This window comes from Pseudonaja textilis, chromosome 9, assembly GCF_049901715.1.
Source record: "Pseudonaja textilis isolate UNSWEBS1 chromosome 9, rPseTex1.2, whole genome shotgun sequence".
NCBI classification, from domain to species: Eukaryota; Metazoa; Chordata; class Lepidosauria; order Squamata; family Elapidae; genus Pseudonaja; species Pseudonaja textilis.
Window position 1 is genome coordinate 15460693 of NC_141998.1, and position 22861 is coordinate 15483553.

Below are 22861 nucleotides of genomic sequence, written 5' to 3' on the forward strand. Positions count from 1 at the left end.
AAAGTTACAATGGCAATGGAAAAAGTGACTTATGACCATTTTTCTCACTTACGATTGTTGCAGCTTCCCCCAGGTCATGTGATCAAAATTCGGGCGCTTGGCAGCTGGTTCATGTTTTTTGGCAATTGCAGTGTCGCGGGGTCATGTGATCAGCTTTTGAGACAAGCAAAATCAACGGGGAAGCCAGATTCACTTAACAGCCATGTTGCTAACTTAACAACTGCAATGATTCACTTATCAACTGTGGCAAGAAAGGTCATACAACGGGACAATGCAATTCAACTAATTTTTATTACGGTCACAGACCAGCATTCCAAAATCATTAGAAACAATGATAGTCATGGGAAGAACCTACGTTTTATTTCTATGAGTTTTGTTTTAAACAAACAAACAAATCCTGAGACATATAGATGTTGACCACAAATCTCCAGCACATAAAAAACACTCAGAAAGCAAAATTTACACACAAGGTCATTTTTCCCCTTTTCCTTCTTTTCTGGGCCAGCAAGAAAATGTTTTTTTTTTCCTTTTTGGCAACTTGATCTCTCCCTTCAAACTGAAGCCAATCTTTCCTCATTGCCAAAATTAAAAGAAATGTCATTCTATTAAACTTCCCACCACCACCACCAGGAAAAAACTGAAAGGGTCATTCCAAATGACTCCCATTACTTAGAAAATGACTTAATTTCCCCTCTTAGATATCACCGGCTTCCTAGGTTTGAATAGCTCCAACTTGGACAAAACCTTTATCTTCCTATTCTCTCTATGGTTCACAGAGACAGATTCCCTCTAATGACAATCACGTGACTTCCTTCCCTGAAGAGGGTGTACTTTATTTGGGGAGGGGGAGGTCACCATAACTGGAAGGTACAAAGAAGAAACAAAGAAGAAGAAACAAAGCCGTCACTCTTCACCAAAGGGGAGACAATCCCTCCTAAAGCAAGGAAGCCAGCCTGATTCCAAGGCTTAGATAAAAGTCTCTCCTAAACAGAACTTTCTTGCCAAAAAGATTTGCTTGCAAATGGAGGGGAAAGAGAGGCGGCATATTTACTCGAGGGACGGATTGTTATTTCTCAGGCAGCTTTTCACCACCAACATTCCAGACCCATAAGCTTGACAGACACGAAGCCCGCTGGATGCTAAAATTATCCTATAAATACAGGGTTCTCTGTTTCTTCAAAGGACATCCAAACTACCCCTTCAAGGAAAGCCGTGCAGGGTGCCTATCAGGAATCTGCAACCTCACCCAGCTGGAGATAAGAAATTCATTTTTGGCCTACAGGGTGGCAAAGAAAACGAGACTTCTCAAGAGATCCCGCAGATCATTAGAGTGTGGTTAAGGCACCAGGCTAGAATGCAACAGACCATGAGTTCAAGTACTACCTTATCCATGAAAGCCATCTGATCTGGGAGACTTGGACTAGTCACTGGGAGACTGTGAGTTTTTGTTCCGCCTCAGGCATGGAAAATGCCTAAGGGGTTCCAGGGGTTTGGGAGATTCTGTGCAGTTCAGAGAACCCCCAAATCCCACTCCTGGCTGGCCCCACCCACCCTGCCCCTCCCCTCCCAGGAATCCCCACACGACCCGTTTTGGATGCAGGGAAGTGTAGGGCGTGCATGGAGATTTGGGGAGGGCGAAAAAAAGGCCTCCCGGAAGTTCAGGAAGGCTGGAAATGGGCCCATTCCTGGCTTCCAGACACGCTCTGGAGCCCGGGGAGGCTGTTTTCACCCTCCCAGAGACTCGAGGAAAGCCCCCGGAGTCCAGAGAGGGCAAAAATGCCCTCCCCCGACATGGTGGAGGCTGACTAGGCCACACCCACCATGGCTACGCCCACCCAGCAACCAGGCAGAAAACCCATTGCTAAATTTTTTGAAGCTTCGGGATTGGGTGACTTTGGGCCAATTACCAGGAGCCTGTGAGTCCTAAGGTAGCATGAAAGCCAGCTGGGTGACCTTGAGCAACTCACCAGGAGATTGTGAATTCTAGTCTCCCCTTAGGTGTGAAAGCTGGCTGGGGGTCTTTGGGCGACTGGAGCCAGTTACTCTCTCTCAGCCCAACTTATCCCACTGGGTTGCTGTTGTGGGGAAAATAGGAGGAAGATGTATGCTGGATATGTTTCCCCACCTTGACTTACTTTTAAAAATTATAAAGGCAGGATACAAATAAATAAATAATATTAGATGAAAGCCCCCTCCCATCAATTCAACTTCTGGTATAACTTTGTATTGAGAACTAGGAAACTATAGCTTGGCAAGGAATATGTTGCTGGTTTGTTTATCCAGCAGTCGCCCCTTTTCCAAATTACATAAATGCATCCTGTCTGGGTAATGGACTGAATAGTGACACAAAAATCAATAAATAATTCCAGCTTAGAGGTGGCTGACTGATATTCCAAGATGCTGCCCATGCTGTGGCTTGACTCTCAACGGAGCTGTCAGTCAGTTTTCAGAGCCGTGGACACATTTCTGTCTCCAAAACACTTTAAAGAGTGACACTCTCAACCCCAGGCTCATCTGTGGAAGTATTTGTTGCTCAAAGATTTGGGGATAGTAGAGACTGAAGCAATAATTAGAAGCAGAATGCTGTTCTTGTGTTACGGGTTGCTTAAGGAAGTCTTTCTTGACTGTCCTCCTGGAAAGAATGGGATCGTGCAGATACCAGTTCTGGGCATCCATTTAAGAAGGATGCAGGAAATAAAAGGGAATTCACTAGAGGACAGCGGAATGATCAAGGCACTAGCAATGAAATCCTATGAGGAGAAATTGAAGGAAGTGAATATGCTCAGTCTTAACAAAAAACGCTGGTGGGGATCTAAGATCATTCTTCAAATATCTGATGGGAAGTCTCTCTCTCTCTCTCTCTCTCTCACACACACACACACACACACTCACACACACACACACAGATGGAAAACCCTTTTGTGTTGTCCTAAAGTGCGGGATGAGAGCCACTTTGATGTGGTGATTAATGTACCAGCTAGAAACTGGGAGACTGGGAGTTCTGGTTCTGCTTTAGGCACAAAGCCCGCTGGGACATTTGGACTCAACCAGGTGTCAGATCAGACATGACTCATTTAACAACTGCCCTGCTTAACAATGGAAATTCTGGTTCCGATTATGGTGATAAGTCAAGGACAAGGTATAAGATCAGTTTGACACTCGAACCAATTATTGAAAGAGACGTCGAACTCTGCTTCAGTGGATGAGTTCAGGTAGAGGTTAGAAATGGTTGTTTGGGTTTTAATTGAAATTCTGGCACTGAACTGTGTGGGTTAAACTCCAGTGGTCCCTTCCAGTTCTGCAATTCTTTGCTTCTATGAAGGAGACAAGCTTCTGGAAACAAGGCGTAAGACAGGAGACACCAAAGTGTTTCTGACAAATGCTATTTCCTTCTTGACGCTTCCACCTGATGGAGGCATAGTGAGGTGAGAGTCAACATGGCTGGAAAGTTGCCAAGGAACCATGGGTTCAGAAGAGACTCTCCCCATCAAAGCCAATCCCATGAATGAGAGCACTTTTGAACGTCAGTTCTTTTTATTTGCATGGATAGAAAAGTGCACAGGGTAAGGCAGTAGAAACAGAGGGCTGGAGCCAGGTAATGGCAGCATCTAAGGGACTCCATCAGCAGCCCCATATCTAAGGGCCTCTTGAAATGTCCCACCAGACAGGGGTGCCACCACCCTTGCTTTCTTTTTCCACTCAAGGAATCTATTAAAATAGATTGATTCGTGGATCTATAAATGTCATTCCAGCTATGGCTTTTCTCGAATACTCCTCTTTATTTTCACATTCAAAACCTAGGTAAAGGTTTCCTCTGTCCAGTCATGTCCAACTCTACGACATGGTGCTCATCTCTATGTTTTGGCTGAGGGAGCCAGTGTGGACTGTAGAGAATTTCTGTGGTCATGTGTCCAGCATGGCTATATGCCAAAGGTGCATGGAACACCGTTGCCTTCCCACCATAGTAGTACCTATTTAAGGTAAAGGTTCCCCTCGCACATACATGGTAGTCATTTCTGGCTCTAGGGGGCAGTGGTCATCTCCATTTCAAAGCCGAAGAGCCAGTGCTGTCCAAAGACATCTCCATGGTCATGTGGCCGGCATGACTAAATGCCAAAGGTGCACGGAACTCTGTTACCTTCCCACCAAAGTGGTCCCTATTTTTCTACTTGCATTTTTACATGCTTTTGAACTGCTAGGCTGGCAGAAACTGGGACAAGTAATGGGAGCTCACTCCGTTACGCAGCGCTAGGGATTCGAACTGCCGAACTGCTGACCTTTCTGATCAACAAGCTCAGAGTCTTAGCCATTGAGCCACCATCCTCCCAGGTGTCTGTTTAGCTACTCATATTTGCATGCTTTCAAACTGCTAGGTGCACAAGAATTGGAGCAGGTAAACAGGAGCTTGCCCTGGAGAGTTTGGGTCTCGAATCCAGGCTGTCAGGACTCCATCTGGCAATTTCAGCATATTTAACCACTGAGCCATTGCACCCATATTCAAAACTTTGGGAATTGTGGGGATGAAATAAACCTTGACGATGATAAGAATGATTCTAGTCCTAAACTGCACCCCACGTGGAAAGCAGAGTTGCAGCAGTACAGTTTTTGAACAGATTGCTACAAATCTGGTCACCCTGCCCACTTCCCCTTGGACCTAAAAATATGCATGGCCTTTTCTAACTGCCACTTAACGGCATTTCAACTAAGCATTAGTCTCCAATCTGTGCCAGCAAAACCATTTGGCAAATTCTAAAAACGGTTCCGTTCCATTCATTGCCACCCTCATAAGATGCTACCTATAACGGCTGCCTTCTTTCTAATAGAAGATGCCTGGGCCATTTACCTGGGGCTGACTCCATCCTTTAATGGAAAAGTAGCAGAAAATCCATTTGTGCCAGAAGGAGGAGGGGGAGGAGGCAGAAGTCAGGCTGCTTACTAATTGCTAACAGCCAAAGTCTTCTCTTTCCCTATTCTAAAGTGCACAATAAAGAAGGAATGGGACGGCAAGGCAGAAGGAGACTAACCCTTTAACCATGCCCAATAATCCGTTTCTACCGCCAACAAAAGGCCATTCTGTTCCCGTCCCTCAACTCCACCTTTGAGACGCTGCTCGCTCAAGCCCTTCTTCCTCTCTTGATTTAAAGGCCTGCTCCCCCCACTGGGAGCTCCTCTCTGACCTCGCCTCCTTTAAATCCCTCATGCAGACACAACGTGATGCCTCTGAGTCTTTTATTAAAAGCAACGCTAAGATGCAGCTAAAAGATAGGGAGGCTCCGGAGCATGGGAGCAGCTTTGGATTAGCAGCACGCTCGGCTTTTGGGCATTTAAGCCAAGAAAAGGAATGGAAGATTTTTCAGCCTCTTCCCGTTTTTAAAGGAAGGCAGCTCAGCTACTCTTTTAGCATCTCCATGAAAACGCTGGGATTCAGTACGATGTGCAGGCAGTCCTTGACTTATAACCATTTGTGTAGATACAACAGCACTGAAAAATGAGTTGCAACCCGTTTTCACACTTACAAACTTCACAGCATCTTCAGGGCCACACCCTTAAAATTTGGGCCCTTGGCAATCGGTAGGTATTTCTGACAGCTACAGCATCTTTTGCCTTTACCTTACCACTGCACACTATTCTTAAGGTATCTTTTTTCCACTGGATAACAAGAAAGAGGGAGAGGAATTAAATACATCATTAAAAGAAATCCAAAGAGGCATCCTAGTTTCCTGCCACTTTGAAACGAGGATAGAGGAAAAGTATAGTCTGAACCCTAAAAAAGGAGACTGATTAGTTAAATCACTCTCCTTTTTAAAATTAGTTAAAAAGCGAATTAAATAAAATTCCACCATTAAGCACCTTACTCACTGCACATCCCTGAAACTGCTGGACCAGTCGCTCTCTTCTGAATACTTGACCTCTTCTCAGTCCACTTCATTCCTCCCCTCTCTTAGCTAATGTACCCCAACAAATGCTGAAGATAGCCATCAACAGCGATCTGTACTACGTGGGATCTTTTTATCTTTTCTCTTTAGCTCAAAAACTCTCTTGCCATTTCTTGAAGAAGAAATGGAAGCAAAGTCCTGTCAGATGAACCAGAAAAACTCCCAGATGCAAGGAAGGTGGAAAACAACCCTTTGTAAATTTTGCCGCGTGCCTGCAGAGATGCCACCGGAGAGTTGAATCGGCTCAGTAGTCAATAAATTTTCTGCCAGAATTCTATAGAATTCTATAGACCAAGGGTCTCCAACCTTGGCAACTTTAAGGCTTGTGGACTTCAACTCCTCAGCCAGCTTTGCCAGGTGAAGTCCACAAGTGTTAAAGTTGCCACGGTTGGAGACCCCCGCTACAGGCCATGCTGGCTGGGGAATTCTGAGAGTTGAAGTCCACAAGTCTTAAGATTGCCGAAGTTGGAAGCCCCTGCTATAGACATTCATGCAAATATAGCAGATTAGCAAGCAGGCTGGCTGTGCCCCTCAAGGTGCAAAATAAGCTGCTGCATTGCTCATCACTCCCTTGAAATATGCTAAAGAGTGAGGCCATTTTTCTGTGCAGCTACCACCCTGCTGCTAAGATGTAGTAGTCTTAGCTGGGATGGTGGAGCATTTGCAAAGTTAATGCACAGCTAAGGAAACTTTATGCAAATAGTTATGTATCAAGAGGGATAAGCAACCCAATTTCCATAGATTTCCAATGTGGCTTTCAGGGCAGAGTACGTGGGTCCTAAAGCTTTGCATTCTACACCATAACAGATGAGATTAGGGTTTTCAATCAATGGACACTGCCAAGCATAGCAAGGAAAGGGCTATTTTGAATTATGCAGCATTTTGCTCAAAGCCATTTTCCTATCCTGGAAAGTCCATTAGAGAAAGCATCGAAAATGCTGTTTGGATAAGATCACTGACCTCTTAGGTGTACAAATAGGGATGTGCCCTATTTGTACACTTAAGGCCAGGAAGAAGAACATTGTCCCCAAATTTCAAAGTTCTGGATCAGAACTTCCATGATGATCTAATCATTCAGGTAAAGGTGAAAGTGGGAAATCTTCCAGAATTTACTCTCAGGCTGACCACTTTCATCATGGTCCAGAGGAACGATGAAATGTTTTTGGAGTATGCTAAGAATCAATGGAGGGGTGCCGTGTCCTATTGGTTAAGAAAAACACTGGGCTTATTGACTGAAAGTTTGGCAGTTTGAGACTCAAACACCACATGATGGGATGGGCTCCATTCCTGCCCAGTTCCTGCCAATCTAGCAGTTCGAAAGCATGCAAATGTGAGTGAATAAATACTGTAGGCACCACGTCAATGGGATGGGAGCCGCATTCTGTGAATCTTGGTGTACAGTCATGGCAGCCACGTGACCACAGAAGCATCTCTAGGCAACGCTGGCTCCCTTGGCTAGCAAACAGAGATGAGCACTGCCCCCTAGAGTCGGACATGACTGGACAGTGGAAACCTTTACATTTTTAAAAGAATGAACCGTGCTGTTGAAGGGAGGCTGAGGTGACATTTATTATGTTTTGTGATTTGTTCTACCTATTGTGACAGCCATTTTATGACTAGGCAATTTGTCCAGATTGTGGGAAACTCTGTGGGACAGGGACAATTCCATAAAGAGAAAACAGACATTTCCAAATGTGGAAAAAAGGCAACCCACAGCTAGTATTTTAAGAAGCAGGGTTATCACTGAGAATAACAGCCACTCAGTTTCACCTTATGACTTTCTGTAAGTAACTTACTTCCTTAGTTATATAGAATTAGCAAGGTACCCATGCTTCAGTACGAAACTATGTGATCGGGCAAGTTTTTGGAGAGGAAAATAAGGGGGAAAAATTCTGCCTCTGCCTACCAGCATCCATCGGTATTCATCTGGCTAGTGTCCTGTCAGTGTGTGAGAGAGTTGAGGGCTGTTTGGAAAGTTAAACAGTATTTTCTGTGTGAGCAAGAAGGAGACAGCAAGGAGCCTGGGTGTGGCTTAGCTCAACTGCAGCTGGAACAGATTTCTTTTAGGTGGAGAGGGGAAGAACTCCTTAGCATCAGAGCGTGTTAATAATAATATAGGAAATACTAATGTTCTGATGGTCATTTTGAGAAATCCTTTGTTAGCGAGCACCTAGAAGCCAAGAGGAACATACGTGCCAAATTTCAAGTTTGTAGGCTCTACAGTTCTGGAAATTTTGTGATGATGTGTGAGTGCTTTTTTGCTTTTAGATAGATAGATAGATAGATAGATAGATAGATAGATAGATAGATAGATAGATAGATAGATAGATAGATAGATAAGATAAGATAAGATAAGATAAGATAAGATAAGATAGAATAAGATAAGAATAAGAAAGAAAGACAACTTAAGCTATAAAACAGCTGTACAGGCAACTTTCAGTGTACAACCACAGTTAGTACCAGAAACATGTTAAACCATGGCTTGATTAAACAGGTTTATGGAATAAACCATAACTAGATTTGCAAAACAGAGGCTTTGCAAAATTCATGAACATTTGGCCTAAGTCCAACATAGAAATCTAGCCAAGGACTTCTTGCTTTGTCTTCTCTTAGCTCTCTGTATCCACCAATCTAAAGGACTGTTTCATTCAATGTGAAGCATGTTGACCTTTTACACTATAAAACATAGAATAATATGGTAGAGACATCTATCCAACCCCCTGACCATGGCAGGAGATCCTATGCTACTCCAGACTTTATTGGGGTTTGATGGAATGATACACATTATCATAAAAAGAAAAAATAACAGAGTTGGAGGGGACTCCAAAGATCCTCTAGTCCAACTGCCTGCCCAAGCAGGAAACTCTATACCATTTCTGACAAATGGATGTCCACTGTGAATAACAACATTCAGAGATTCTCAGATGACTTTTTGCAGTTGCAATGTTAGAAAATTCTACAAAGGAGGCCCTGCCTTTGGAAAACCTGCCCATCTATTTTAAGTTTATATTACCCATCAGAAAAAAAAATAGTTTTGATAGCTTTCAACCCCAATAATAGCCATAAAGCAGCTTAAGATTCTTCTGGCACAGAAGCACACCCACAAACACAAACACTCACACATTTGATAGCATTATATGAAGTTCAGCTCAGGAGAAGCCTGTAAATATTAGTGACTCCAAGGCCTTATCAGAGCCAGCATCCCATTTCCCTTGCTTGTGGCATTTGGCCTTGTCTTAAAGGAAGGCCATCATTTTTCTTGTGTCACTTTCCGCAGACCTGAAGGATTTTCACAAGGTTTGTTTCTTGATCTTTGTCTCTATAAAACCATTAGCTGAGAGCACCTTGGGCAGCCTTGCAGGAGATGGGCTCTGAGGTCAGGGCAGATAAATAACCAACCTGGATTTTACCCCCATCCGTAAGGCACCCACACAGGTTGAAAGAACTGGCCAGGAATGCAGTTGGACAGGTTGCCAGAAAGAGTTTATCAGAAGAACTGAATGGACCTATGAATTGAGGATTTGTTCTTGGCTTACATTTGTTAGAAAACGTCCAGAATAAAAAGAACCTTGACTTGCTGGTATAGAACTAGGCATGTCATAAAAGATGTCTACTGGACAACTTTTGGTAGGCAGAACCAATGCTACAGGATGAACCACACAACTGATTAAAGCACACAATAGTAATAGCACTTCGCAGCCCTCTCTAAGCAGTTTACAGAGTCAGCATATTGCCTCCTGTAATCTGGGTCCTCATTTTACCAACCTCAGAACAATGGAAGGCTGAGTCAACCTGTTGTGTCCCTCCAACTGCCAGCAGAGCTGGTGTCAGACATGGACGATGAGGAGGTTGGGTAAGAACTTGAGCCATACTGGAGCCTGGGGAAGAGCCAGGGCCATCACACAGAGATAGAGCCAGGGCCACCCAGCATTTCCCAGCCAGAGAGGCAGCTGCCTTTGAAATCAGAGATAAGTGAGGAGGAGGAACAGCTGGGGCCTGTTCCAGATTTGCGTATGCACAGAGCAGATAGGAGAGGTGAACAATGGAGGACCATGAGCTGGCTTGGAAAGCAAAACAAATGTGGACGCTGAATGGCCCCTCCCTGGCTAGGGAATAAATAGGAAGAAAGTGGGGGTGGCTTGGTTGTTGCAGACAACCGTTCACATTTCTGGAAAGGTTGCTCCTTGTGTGTTTTATGCAACGAAGACTGCCTTGCCAGAACTGAGGTTTGTCTATTACTGTGTTTGAACTGACTTAATTTGCAGGCTAGAAGCTCACAGACTTGTATTTATCATAATGAGCTGATAAGGACTATTGTTTCAGTTAACTCCTTGCAGGACTTTTGCCTGGACTTTCTGTTGGTGAATGCAGTTAATTCCCAAGATGTAAATAAAGAGGGGGGGTTTCTTTTACGGGGAGTCTGTTTCTTGCTTCTGTGAAGCCTAGGTCAGAACACAACGTTGAACTGGTCTAGATCGAACTCCTGGCAGTGAGCAGTCAGTTAGCCTGCAAAACTGAATTCCAACCACTGCACCACCCCACAGATCTTTTACCACCACCACCCCATTTCTGACAATGCTGATTCTCATTGCATTTTTGTCCCAAAACATTTCCAGGCTTAAATTACATATTGGCCAACTTTTAGATAAAATTAGAATCTGGGGAGAGGGGTGCCATCCAGGAAAAATAAAAGGGACAGACAAGAGGAAGGTTTCTCTATACAATGAATTGCCAGGTGTAGAATTGTCTGGCAACTTAACGGGGTTCAAAACAGAATTAGACAAACGAATGGAAGCTATTAACCATGATGGCTGTATGCCAGGGTTGGCAGCATAGAAGCTATGGGCAGCAAGGTTCTTTTACATAGTACTTCGAGAGTCTGCCTGTTTCTCAATATCACCAGTAGGCGAGTCTATGGTCCTGAGGTCTTGCATGCTTTTTTTTTTAGAGGCATCTGGTTGAATGCTATAAGTTGTTCCTATCTAGCAACTTTTTTTTAGCACTAAAGATAAGTTTTGGGGTGATGCTTTATGAGATACATATGACATAGGTCTCTTCGGGGAGATGCCAGGGATTGAATCCGGGTCCGGACCGCATGCTAATATTACTTCCTTCAGCAAGAAGCTCCTTTAGCCAAATTATATAGGCTGCCTCCTTATAAAGGCTACATCTAAGATATGTTTCCAGAGAAGAATGGCAGATTGAAAATGGCTCCACTAAAAGCATAGCCAACAAATATGTCAAAGAACAAAGAGCTGGCAAAAACCTCTATGGACAAAGGAGAGGAACAGAAATCACCCACAAGCATCTCGTGAAAAGACTGCAAGACGTTGGTTAGAGTTGCAATCCTATGATTGCGGGGTTACTGCAATGGTTGTAAGTGTGATGATTGATCATAAGTCACTTTTTTTCAGCACCATCATAACTTTTGTCATTAAGCAAATGGTCATAAGTTGATAGTTAACTGTGCGTCTTTTTTCCTATTGTTTATGCCTTTCCTGTTTTTTTCCTTTGCACCTTTTTATTTTTCCTTTAGTTTGTAAACTATAATCTTTAATGAATTCACTTGGGGAAAAAAGGCTTACATCTAAGATATAGATAGATAGATAGATAGATAGGTAGATAGATAGATAGATAGATAGATAGATAGATAGATAGATAGATAGATAGATAGATATAGATAGATAGATATAGATATAGATATATGATATATGATATATGATATATACTGTATAATGCATAAGCACACCAACTTGCCTACGGTCCCTATCTTGATGTTCCCTTTTATTTGTATCTATTTCATGTATTAATAATCATGTTTATACTTATATATATTATCAAATGCATACTTGACAAAACAAATAAATAAATACATAAAATAAAATATAAATAAATAAATAAATAAATATAAAATTGGATGCTCCTTCTGGGTGTTTGACACCCTCAGACCATGCAAATTGCAAGCGCAAAGAAATTCTGGGAGCTGTAGTTCAAAACAGGTGAAGAGGTGCAAGCAAAATTATAAAGCCTCCACCGGATATGCAAACTGGAAGAGAAACATCTTAGTAGATCCAACTTCAAGCCAACCAAGTATGGGCATCATGACAGGAAAAGGAAAGCAGTCAAGCTGCTTTCCAGTCATCCCAAATCCACCCAGGTCAGAATGGTTAGTGAAGAAGGAAAGAAGCAGTGTAAGGTGGACTAAATTCATATCTAGTTTCCTTTTTCCCTCTCATTGACTTCTTGCTTATCTCATATTGCTAAGCAAATAGCTCCCAATCCTCACAAAGATGAGATTAGTTCAGTTTTCTTCCTAGTCTGGGCCTTCTTACTTTCAATCAATGCAGAATGGTGCAGCCAGTAGGGGAGGCGGCATTTGAAGGAAACTGGAGCAAGAGAAGAGAACAAAGGAGCAGCAGAACAGAAAACCTGTCACTCACACATCTCCAGCCAGATGTTTTATAGCACATAAGTAAAAAGAAAACTATTTTGAAAAGGACAGGGAGCTAGTCCTCCCGGGTATATTCTTCCTTCCATATACACACAGCAGTAGGAAGGACTGCAAAATGAAGTTTTGTAGCCAGGGGCTATACTGATTCCCCCACCCCAAAGAATCAATTTTTTGAGTGGCTGAGAGCTAGCATAATCATGATAACATCATGGTATTATCTCCAGAGGGGGCTGGTGAAATTTTCAGCCCTTTATCCTCATCTTTTTTTTAGAGTTAATGCATTTTATCTCTTTTTGCTAAAAATGACAGAAAATCATGCTGGTAGGATGTGGCTCTTTGCCACTCAATTTCAGAGACATTATCTTGAGGAGGGGGGCACAAGCCATGGAAAAGGAGGATGTGTCTGAGCCACAAGTTGCTCCTCCTTGGGGTAAGCTCCTTTTTTGCAGAAGAGAAAACCCCTGCTCCTTTACAACACACTGCAACCTCCAAGGAGTTGTCTTGAGCTACATATAATGAATACTTTCAGGAACCGGGTACGCCTAGTTTAATGAGAAGAAGGACTACGGGAGACATGACAGCAGTGTTCCAATATTTGAGGGGCTGTGACAAAGAAGAGGGGGGTCAGACTATTCTCCAAAGCACCTGAACAAGAAGCAACAGATGGAAACTTAGCATGGGGAGAGGCAGCCTAGAATTAAGGAGAAATTTCCTGACAGAACAATTAATCAGTGGAATAACTTGTCTCCAGAAGTTGTGAATTTCCCAACACTGTCTGAAATGGTAAGGGGTCTCCTGCCTGAGCAGGGGGTTAGACTAGAAGACCTCCAAGGTCCCTTCCAATTCTATTATTCTGTTCTATTATTCTGAGCTTTCGATTCCTTATTTTCAGATCAGTTCTGTTTCTACAAGGAAGGAAAGACGCTGCAACAGAGTCTCAGGAACTCATCAAAGTAGAGGTCAAAGTAAAATATGACATAGAAAATGCTCAAGCAACATTAATTAATGAATTCAATTGACTTATGTGATGATTCCTCTGATAGATGCATCCCTGGACAGCTAAGAACACATTAAAAACAAGGCAAAACACAATATCAATGATACATAGGAAGAAATTCTAAAACTGTCACTAAAAACAAAGCCAGTAAGCACCCATCAATACTAGAATATCTGACTTCACAGGCCATCAAACCTTCATCTAACCTGCTAACATAAAAGAAATAAAACTGGAAGATATGCAAAAATTGCTTCATGGCAGACAGTAAACTGTGGTCTCGGCTAAACTAAGCTAATGAGCTTTTGGACTCTTGCTGGAGTCTGAAAGTTTGGAAGACTAAACCTCTGGTCCCAGTGACCAACCCAAGTAAGATCCTACAACATTATCCAGGGATGTATACATTCACCTTCATTCGTGAGACTAAGCTAACCTTTTTTTCATTCATTCCCTGTACCAATCTCCTACAACTAAGATGGTCAGAAGTTCAAACTTCTACTGAAAAGCAACAGCATACCATGATCTCCAGGAACTGAAAACAGTATTACCTTCGAACCTTCCAGCTAAGTTGCTATTACAAGCAGCAGGGGAATATCAAGATCTGTAATCCCAAATGTATCTAGAGGATACATATCTAGGAGACCATATGGTTCACAGTCAGCCATAAAGGATAGTACAAAAATACATGTGCTAAGCGGGCAGAAAGAGTCAAGTAATTTTGAAGTGAATATTACAAAGAAAAGAAAAGTGGGCGCCAATGTTAGTCTTGATACCAAGATTGAAGTTTTCAATACTGTCGATCATTCTTCGCGGCCTTGGTACTTTCTGGATTCATAATTTCCACTTCCAAATTTTCAGCAATGACTGTAAATTCTGAAAGCTAAAGTCCAGGCATCTGAAGGATGTCCATGATAGAGAAGGATGACGTTGTGCTGCAAGCAAAGCAGTAACTCATACAATACTATAGTTAGATTATCATGGTTTAATCTTGGGTCTACTGTTGGGCTGTACTATAGTTTAAAAAGTCTAGACTAGTCGGTGAATTCCTAAAGCTATATTATTGCTGAAACTACAGCAAAAATAAACCCGATCAAACCCTCTACAACCAATTCCATGTCAAACCAGAAATAAATATTTAACATCCACAAGATGGGTTCATGCAGCATTGAAACACAACAAGATACTGCCAAGTTCAGCTTCAAGGTTTGCAGAGCTAGAAAGATACTTTCATTGTTTTTATATTTATATCTATATCTAACAACTCCCAAGAGAGCTGAATAGTTCACTAAAAATTAAGCAGCTATGGAATGTTGAGTGACACTTCTGGGAGAGAACAGAAAAGAAAAGGAAAGAAGAGAATGAAGTTTTCTAGAGAAGAATATTGAGCAACTGCCAAAAAATTTGAAGAGCAAATCTCCTGCTGGGTGAGGCTACGTGCAACATTTTATAGATTCTTATGTATTTGGGCACACGAGTACATTTTGACAAATATATTTTTCAAAGCCTAAAACTCTTCAGCTTAACATTAAAAAACCCCATCCAGTTCCCAAAATGCTTTATTGTAACATGCAGATATATAACATGGCTTCCTTCCAATAAAATGGGAAATTGCAAAGCTACAATTCAGCAGCCTACTAAATACATCTGAAGACTGCCACAAGATTATTCATCTCAAAATCCAGATCTGGTGCACACAATGTGTAACCCAAGTTCAAGGTAACTCCTTACCAACCCATAACTCCTCACTACTCATGTCAAACTAACAAAGCAGGACATCCAATATATCCAGGTCATCACGTTCACACAAAAAAAAATCTACTTACTGGCTACCTCCAGGGAGGCATTCCTGCTGACAGCCTCACCCAGATAGTTTCTTGCGACACAAACATATACGCCTTCATCTGGTTTACTCCTCCGTCCATGCACGATGCGCAGGAAGAAGAGGGAGCCACTGGGCAGCAGCATGCGATGAGACCGGGGATCTTCCTTGTCCGTCTCCACTCGCTCACCATCTTTGTACCACTCAATGATGGGTGTGGGTCGTCCTTCGGCTTTGCAGTTGAGTGTCGCTGGTTCCCCCTTAGATACAATGAGGTCGGAGGGATGCTCTATTATCCGTGGAGATGAATCCTCAAGGCGAGGACGAGAAGCTGAGGTTCAAGAAGTAGAAAAAAGAAAGTATTAACTCAGGGGAAGATCAGGAAGCCCCAAAACAAGGAAGGGCAAGTTATCAAGGAACCGACTGAGGGATTTATGGAGATTCTCAGTCATCCAGGTCATGGTTGTCCCAAAGTTGCTTTTTGAAAAGGCAATTGGACTTTTTGTGTTTTTTTGTCTTGAAGATGTTGTGCTTCTCATCCAATAAACATCCTGAATGAGTCAAAACTGAAGATGCTTCTTGGATGAGAAGTGAAACATCTTCAAGAGAAAAACATAGGAAGTTCAGTTGCCATTTGAAAAAACATCTTTGGGACAATTGAGGGATTATTGTCTGCTTTAGATTCTATGTCAAACCATGATTTAATTGCCAGAGATGTGAATTTTCTCACACACACCCATCCAGGCAAATTCCATCTTTCACTTCTTTCAGGTTAGAGAATTCCTTTATCAACTATTATGGCTTTAAGCACAAGTAGGGAAATTAATACTCTATAATATCCCAAACCTTCTTGAGAAAATGGAAAACCAGCCCCAAACAATGGAATGAAATGTGGGAAGGGTAAACACGATGGCCTTCAAACATGCATATATTTGCACACCTAGGAACGAGATAGGATATGACTGTATAAAAAGCAATGACAATGGTCAACTTGAAGAATGTGTGGAGGGAAAGTCCTGTAAAGAATGTTGCAGTTGGAATATTTTCAGCCTGGAGAACATTGAGGGTAAACATGACATCCTTCTTCAAATATCTAAAGATTCAGGGCAAGAAGCAATCAGAGAGATAAAAATCAGAAAGGCCTTTCACAAAGATTATGGTTTTATTAAAGACATCTTGCCAACTCTCTGGTTTAGTTAATCAATGGGAATTGAGACCTCTCTTTCAGAAGAAAACAAAAGCATATTTCTAGATGAAAATTGGTGCTTCACAGCAGGCACAAAGTCAGAAGAGGCTTTAACACAAACAACAACAGCCCCAAGATTTGCACGTGTCAGCCCTCAGGGTAAACCAGACAGTAAACATGACTAGATGAGCTAATTCTACTTTATTATAAGGCTACTATCAGGCACAAATAATTGGGACCATTGGATAAGCTACAGAATAGAACATTTAAGCCTACACACAAGAATGTGATCAACTAAAGTTCAATATTAAATTGGTACCACATAAGGGTTAATGGAATTCAGGAGGGGTTGGACTTGGAGCGCTTATGGGAATGCAACAACTCTAAGCTGATGACATATTTAATTCTACCTCCTCCAGTTCTGCCTGCTCTTCAGCTCCATTAACAGATTTTTTGCAAGTCTGAAGGTACAGATCTCCCATTGCCACTTTTAACTGCTTCATCCACTAGGACAAGTCCTTCCTAAGTTTCTGTTTTTGACCACTAAGCCACTCAGGGCTCCTGCCTCTCTTCTCTGATTATTTCCTAGGCAGCATCTCTTCCCCACATTGTTCCTTACATCATTTCCCCATGCTAATAGAGTATCTTTTAAAAGAAATTAATTCAAAAATTAATTATCCAATCTATCGATTGGTAGATGAAATGTTAATGTCTTAGCAAAAGGAGAGAGAACGTTGGGATCAGCTTACTTATGATTGGGAAAAAGCACCGGTGTTTTGCTTCTCTTTATTAATCAAACTGGATTCCTACCACACTCAACCTGGAAATTCAATTTTTACCTAGATCTCCCATTTTCAAATTTACTCATGGCTTTACATTTGGCCTTAGGACCATTATCATCTTACTTTTTTACTTACTTACCAATTTTTATAAGAATCACTATTGGCTATATGAGGGGGGGGTCACCACTTTTCCCTCATTCCTGACTAAAGGGGGATAAACAATATTGACTAATTTACATCAAATCGATTTATTTATCTAACTTCACAAAATAATACCTACCTCCTCATCACACCATTTCTTTAATAGGCTAGGACAATCCCACTCTATGTCATACAGAGAAGGCAAAGAGAAGCCACCTCAAAAATCTGTTTTAAAGCTAGGATTTTATGGTTGGTATGCCTTAATTTGTTGATCATATTTATTTATTTTTTTATTTTGTACGTCTGCCAGAGAAACCATATGAATCACTCCATCAACAAAATAAAATCGTGCCAGAGTTCCCAAACATTCCACCAGTAAGGCAATGGGCCAAACTCTGAGAATCTTTATTCCCATAAATGATCTGGGAAGGAACATATGTTTCCATTGCCATGAATCCAAAATACAATGCCTAATTTGTGCCAAAGGAAAAGAAACCCCTTGACCCCAGGCAAAGCTTAAAAGCCAGAACCCCAGCTGAGGCTGGAACATATACAGACACACACAAAAAAGAGGCCATCATTTGAGACACCAGGGAGAAGTGTTATCTGTAGGCTGCAGTGATCAATAACCTTGAAATCCTAAACTCTGATAAGCGCTAGGATTATTGATTAATTCACCTATCACAGCAGAGATCTCACACATTTCAAGATTCTCCAGCTAGGACAGAACCTTTTAATTGTTGCTTGCTTACCCAGAAAAAAAATCTGGATATTTGTTCTGGTCACCAGGTATAGCTGTATGCAAGGGTGTGCATGTGTGTGCACACAGAAGGTATGATCAGGGACATGTTCATATTGAGGAAGGGGATAATACTTCTAGACCTCCTTCCTGGTTCACAGATGATTTAAGATGGGGGTCTCCAACCTTGGCAACTCTAAGACTTGTGGACCAACTCCCAGGAATTTTGGGAGTTGAAGTCCACAAGTCTTAAAGTTGCCAAGGTTGGAGACCCCTGATTTAAGAGACAAAACCATTGCTATAAGGTTTAAACACTACCCTATGTTCAAAAATGGGGAAAAATTGGTTCTAATTGCTTAATTATATAAGCCTTAAAATGTATAACGTCAATGGATGAATGGCTAAGTAAACTTTGGGAATATGCTTCAGTATCTAGAATAATTTCCTACCTGAGAAACAAACCTGACACAGATTTCAGCTCAACCTGGGGACCATTCTTAGATTATAATGTAAAACGTGGGCTGATACCATGTTTGCAATTTGGCTTTTTTAATGCACAGAATCTATACTTTAATTTTATGAGCTGTTTAAATCAGAATAGATTTTAATAATATGATCTGAACTTATTACAGTACACAATTTCATTTGATTTATATTGTGTTGCCATTGATTCTGGCTACAGTATTCATTTTTAGCTTAAGTTCAATAGTGATTTTTAATCTGTTACAGGACATAGAAGAGATGTAATTATTCATAACTAATTATTGATATTTTAGAAAGTTATAACTATGACATTTTCAATTCTCTGGTTCACTTGTTTGCATTATATTCATATGTATATATATACTGTAGGTATATACGTATCTGTTCAATCGTATCATCGAGAGAGATAATATTGAAGATAGATGATAGGAGAGAGAGATGATAGATAGATAGATAGATAGATAGATAGATAGACAGACAGACAGACAGACAGGAGACAGAGATAGAGAATTGAGATTAATATGTAGCCAGTCTTGTCCCTGCTTCTCCACAACTTCAAAAGTAGCTGAATGCCTCAACTCTGAGTCAACTTATGTAAAGACAACCATGGAGAAAGCCAACTTTGCTAGACAAGCAGAAAACCTCTTGGGCTTCCCATGAAAATAACTGCAGTTACATCTGGAGAATTTTGCTCCGTTTGCATTTTGATCCTATGATCAAGGTCTCACTTCCTCAATCAACACACAATGTCCAGTTATCCTTCTGAAGTACCTCTAGCAATCTAAAAAAGGGGGGAATGTATATAAATTGGAAGGGGAAAATGCAAAAAAATATGTTGATGGTGTAAAACAGCCTAAAACCCCACTAGATGAAGGAAAAGTGCTTGGAAAAATATTTATGTAACACAAACTTTGGTATGAACATGCATATGTTAGGATATACAGGCTATAGTGATCTAGCCAAGGATTAAAATAAACTGAATGGGGGGGGGAGAATGAGACCCCAATGTTAATGGATTCAACTGTGCCCCATGTTAAGAAACCAAGCCAGCTCCTTTAGCCTGGAGGCCAGATTACATGGCCAGGCATCGCATTCTGAAGAACCATCAGAGAGAAGAATCCCAGCTGGCAGGAACAGAAGTTGCCTGTTGCTGCTCCTTCTCAAGGGCAGATGTTAGCCACGAGCCTCCAGCTGCAAAGCTTGGCGGTTGGGCTGCAACCTCTCCTAAGTGCAGCCTTTGCTTTTGTGATATTAGCTTTGGGGACAAAACTAAATATTTACTCAAGGCTTTTTTTCTGTCTTTCACTGTGAAGCTGCTGAAATAGCAGACTTCGTCCTCCTCTGAGAGGCCCAGGGAGAAATGGGAACGAAGCCTCTGGGTTCCTCGTTAGTGGTCAGATAAGTTTCTTCTATATTTACAAAATGGTTCCCCTTCAATTTGATGGAAATTGGCTCAATTTTTCCCCCTTAAAGGAGAATATCTTCGTAACTTTTTTCAGTTCTTTATTTTTGTCAGGAGCACCTTCGAATTATAGACACAGAATGTTCAACACTGAGCAGGTAAAATAAGTATTAAATAGGTCATAGAGATACAGTACATGTGAAAAGTATATAAAATAAATGAGTTTAAAACTGGATGATGTCATCCCAGGATCGGGCCACTTGGATGGCATTTTCTCTCGCCAGCATGAGGTCTTTCTCCATGCATGTTGAAGGACATCATGAGATGGGTTACTCTTCTCCACATTCACACAGAGTATCTTTTATAGCAGGGGTCTCCAACCTTGGCAACTTTAAGCCTGGCGGACTTCAACTCCCAGAATTCCCCAGCTTTCTCCATGCATGTTGAAGGACATCATGAGATGGGTTACTCTTCTATCTTTTATAGCAGGGGTCTCCAACCTTAGCAACTTTAAGCCTGGCGGACTTCAACTCCCAGAATTCCCCAGCTTTCTCCATGCATGTTGAAGGACATCATGAGATGGGTTACTCTTCTCCACATTCACATAGAGTATCTTTTATAGCAGGGGTCTCCAACCTTGGCAACTTTAAGCCTGGCGGACTTCAACTCCCAGAATTCCCCAGCTAGGTGGCTGGGGAATTCTGGGAGTTGAAGTCTGCCAGGCTTAAAATTGCCAAGGTTGGAGATCCCTGTTTTATAGGGAAGCCCCATTTTCTTAGATTGGCCTTTGCCCTTCCTATCCCAAGGCACAGTCTATTTAGTGATTTCCATACAAGCCAAGATTGCTCCGGAGCAGGGGAAGACAGTTGTGTGGTTGTGTCTAGTTACCTGATAGCTCCTGATTCATTTTCCATAGTTCCAGGGTGGTCTTTGATGGCTGCTTGTTAGGAGGGGTGAAAATTTTGAGGACGCTATCCTTACAAAGGTTTATTTAGTGCCCACTCTAAGTTATAGCCACACTGAAAAAAGTAACTAATGACCGCTTTTCACACTTATGACCATTGCAACATCCTCATGGTCAAGCAACCAAAATTCAGGTGCTTGACTCATATTTACTACGCCTGCTCTGTCACAGGTCATGTTGCAACCTTCTGACAAGCAAACTCAATGGGGAAATCAGATTTGCTTAACAATCGGGTTATTAACTTAACCATTGCAAGTGATTCACTTAACAATGGTGGCAAGGTAGGTTGTAAAATGGGATAAAATTCACAACAACTGTCTCGCTTAGCCACAAAATGTTGGGGGTCAGTTGGGGTCATAATTCACTACCTGTACTGAATTTTTTGCATGTAGCCAAATTACAAGATCACTGAAGAAAATGTGTGAATGCTCTCGACTCAGCTCTTTTTCCCAAATGCAGATGGTGTACATAACGGCGATCTCCAAGCCTAATGCTTGAATTTCATTGTTTTCTCACCCACTCCCAGGCACCCTTTCTTCACTCCTCCAGATGCTTTCTAAATACATTTTGGCTGGCTGGCTCTCTCCCCCTCTCAAGATACCAACCAGCTTGCCTCTTCATTGAAGACTGAGCAAAGTTATTTCACGCCTGAACACCCAAGAGACATCCTTCGAGCACATGCTGAAAGAAGGTTTTCAGGTGAGGCCTGGTGGCTTCCCTACCATGCTATCTTCAGCCTTAAACCACCTGTGGCACCTTCTCCAAGAACACCAAAGTCAAAAGCAGACGTGCCACCGTTTATTAGAAATATCTGCCCCAGGATATTCAGAGACGTAACACATAGGCAGCCCTTAATTTGAACGACATTCCCTAAATCTCAGGATAACAAGAAAAACATGGAGAATTAGAGAGGGAGGGAAGGGGTGAATAGAGGGGTGAACTCTCTAAGTATAACTACAAACAGCAGCTTTATGTCAGAACAACGCAGGATTAAGATGTGTAAAAAGGAGGTAAATGCCACTGTGGAGACAGAAACAATGGAAATAAACCGTGTCTTCCCGAACAGCAAAAGAAATGAAAAATATATCTCTAGTCAAAAAGAAATGCCCTGCGAGACCACAAGAACATCGCCCTGCTCCTTGTAAGCCTTCGGCAGGATGGCTACCCCTCCCTTACCAGAATTTGCCCCGTCCTCCTTTTGCTACTGCCAACTTCAAAGATGACTCTATTCTGCACTGTAAAGTGGCCGCCTCTGGCAGCAGATTCTTCAAAGGGAAAAACAAGGCATTGGAAGACACAACTGAGTGCCAATAGTCAAATTGCATTTGGGGTTTGCTGGGCACGTTTCAGTGGCTGCTTCAGCACCTGCCACACCCAATGTTATGTTTCTGAAAAGCTTGCAGTTACATTGATCTGCAGAGGCTTTTCTCTTGGGTTGGCTACAAAGAAGAACTTAAGACTCCTTCCTTTCTCCCCCCGCCCTCCTTCCTTCCCTTCCTTCTTTCCTTCCTTCTCGCCTTCCTTTGCCCTTTCTCCCTCCCTCCCTCCCTCCCTCCCTCCTACCCCTTCCTTCCTTCCTTCCTCCTCCCTCCCTCCCCCTTCCTTCCTACCTTCCTTACTCCCTCCCACCCTCTTCCTTCCTTCTCCCTCCCTCTCCTTCCTTCCTTTTCTCTTCCACCCCTTTCCTCCCTTCCTTCTTCCTCCCCTCCCTCCCACCCTCTTCCTTCCTTCTCTCTTCCACCCTTTCCTTCCTTCCTTCTCCCTCCCACCCTCTTCCTTCCTTCTCTCTTCCACCCCTTTCCTTCCTTCCTTCTCCCTCCCTCTCCTTCCTTCCTTCTCCCTTCCTCCTTCTCCCTCCCTCCTTCCTTCCTTCCTCCTCAAAGGGAGCTTGTGTCACTAATTTTATCAAAATAATTGACCCAGAAATTAGATGTGGGACAGGTCCTGATGTAGCCTTTTCTATG

General features: G+C 42.2%; 1 protein-coding gene across 3 annotated transcripts in view; it reads right to left on the bottom strand.

The window, feature by feature from the left end:
• ROBO3 (roundabout guidance receptor 3) overlaps positions 1 to 22861 on the bottom strand; it is a 181043-nt gene that overhangs the window by 134229 nt on the left and 23953 nt on the right. For all 3 annotated transcript variants that reach the window (XM_087939008.1, XM_026718015.2, XM_026718014.2), the window contains exon 2: positions 15205 to 15531. In XM_087939008.1, coding sequence (XP_087795134.1) covers positions 15205 to 15531 — 327 coding nt within the window. The remainder of the gene's footprint in view (positions 1 to 15204; positions 15532 to 22861) is intronic.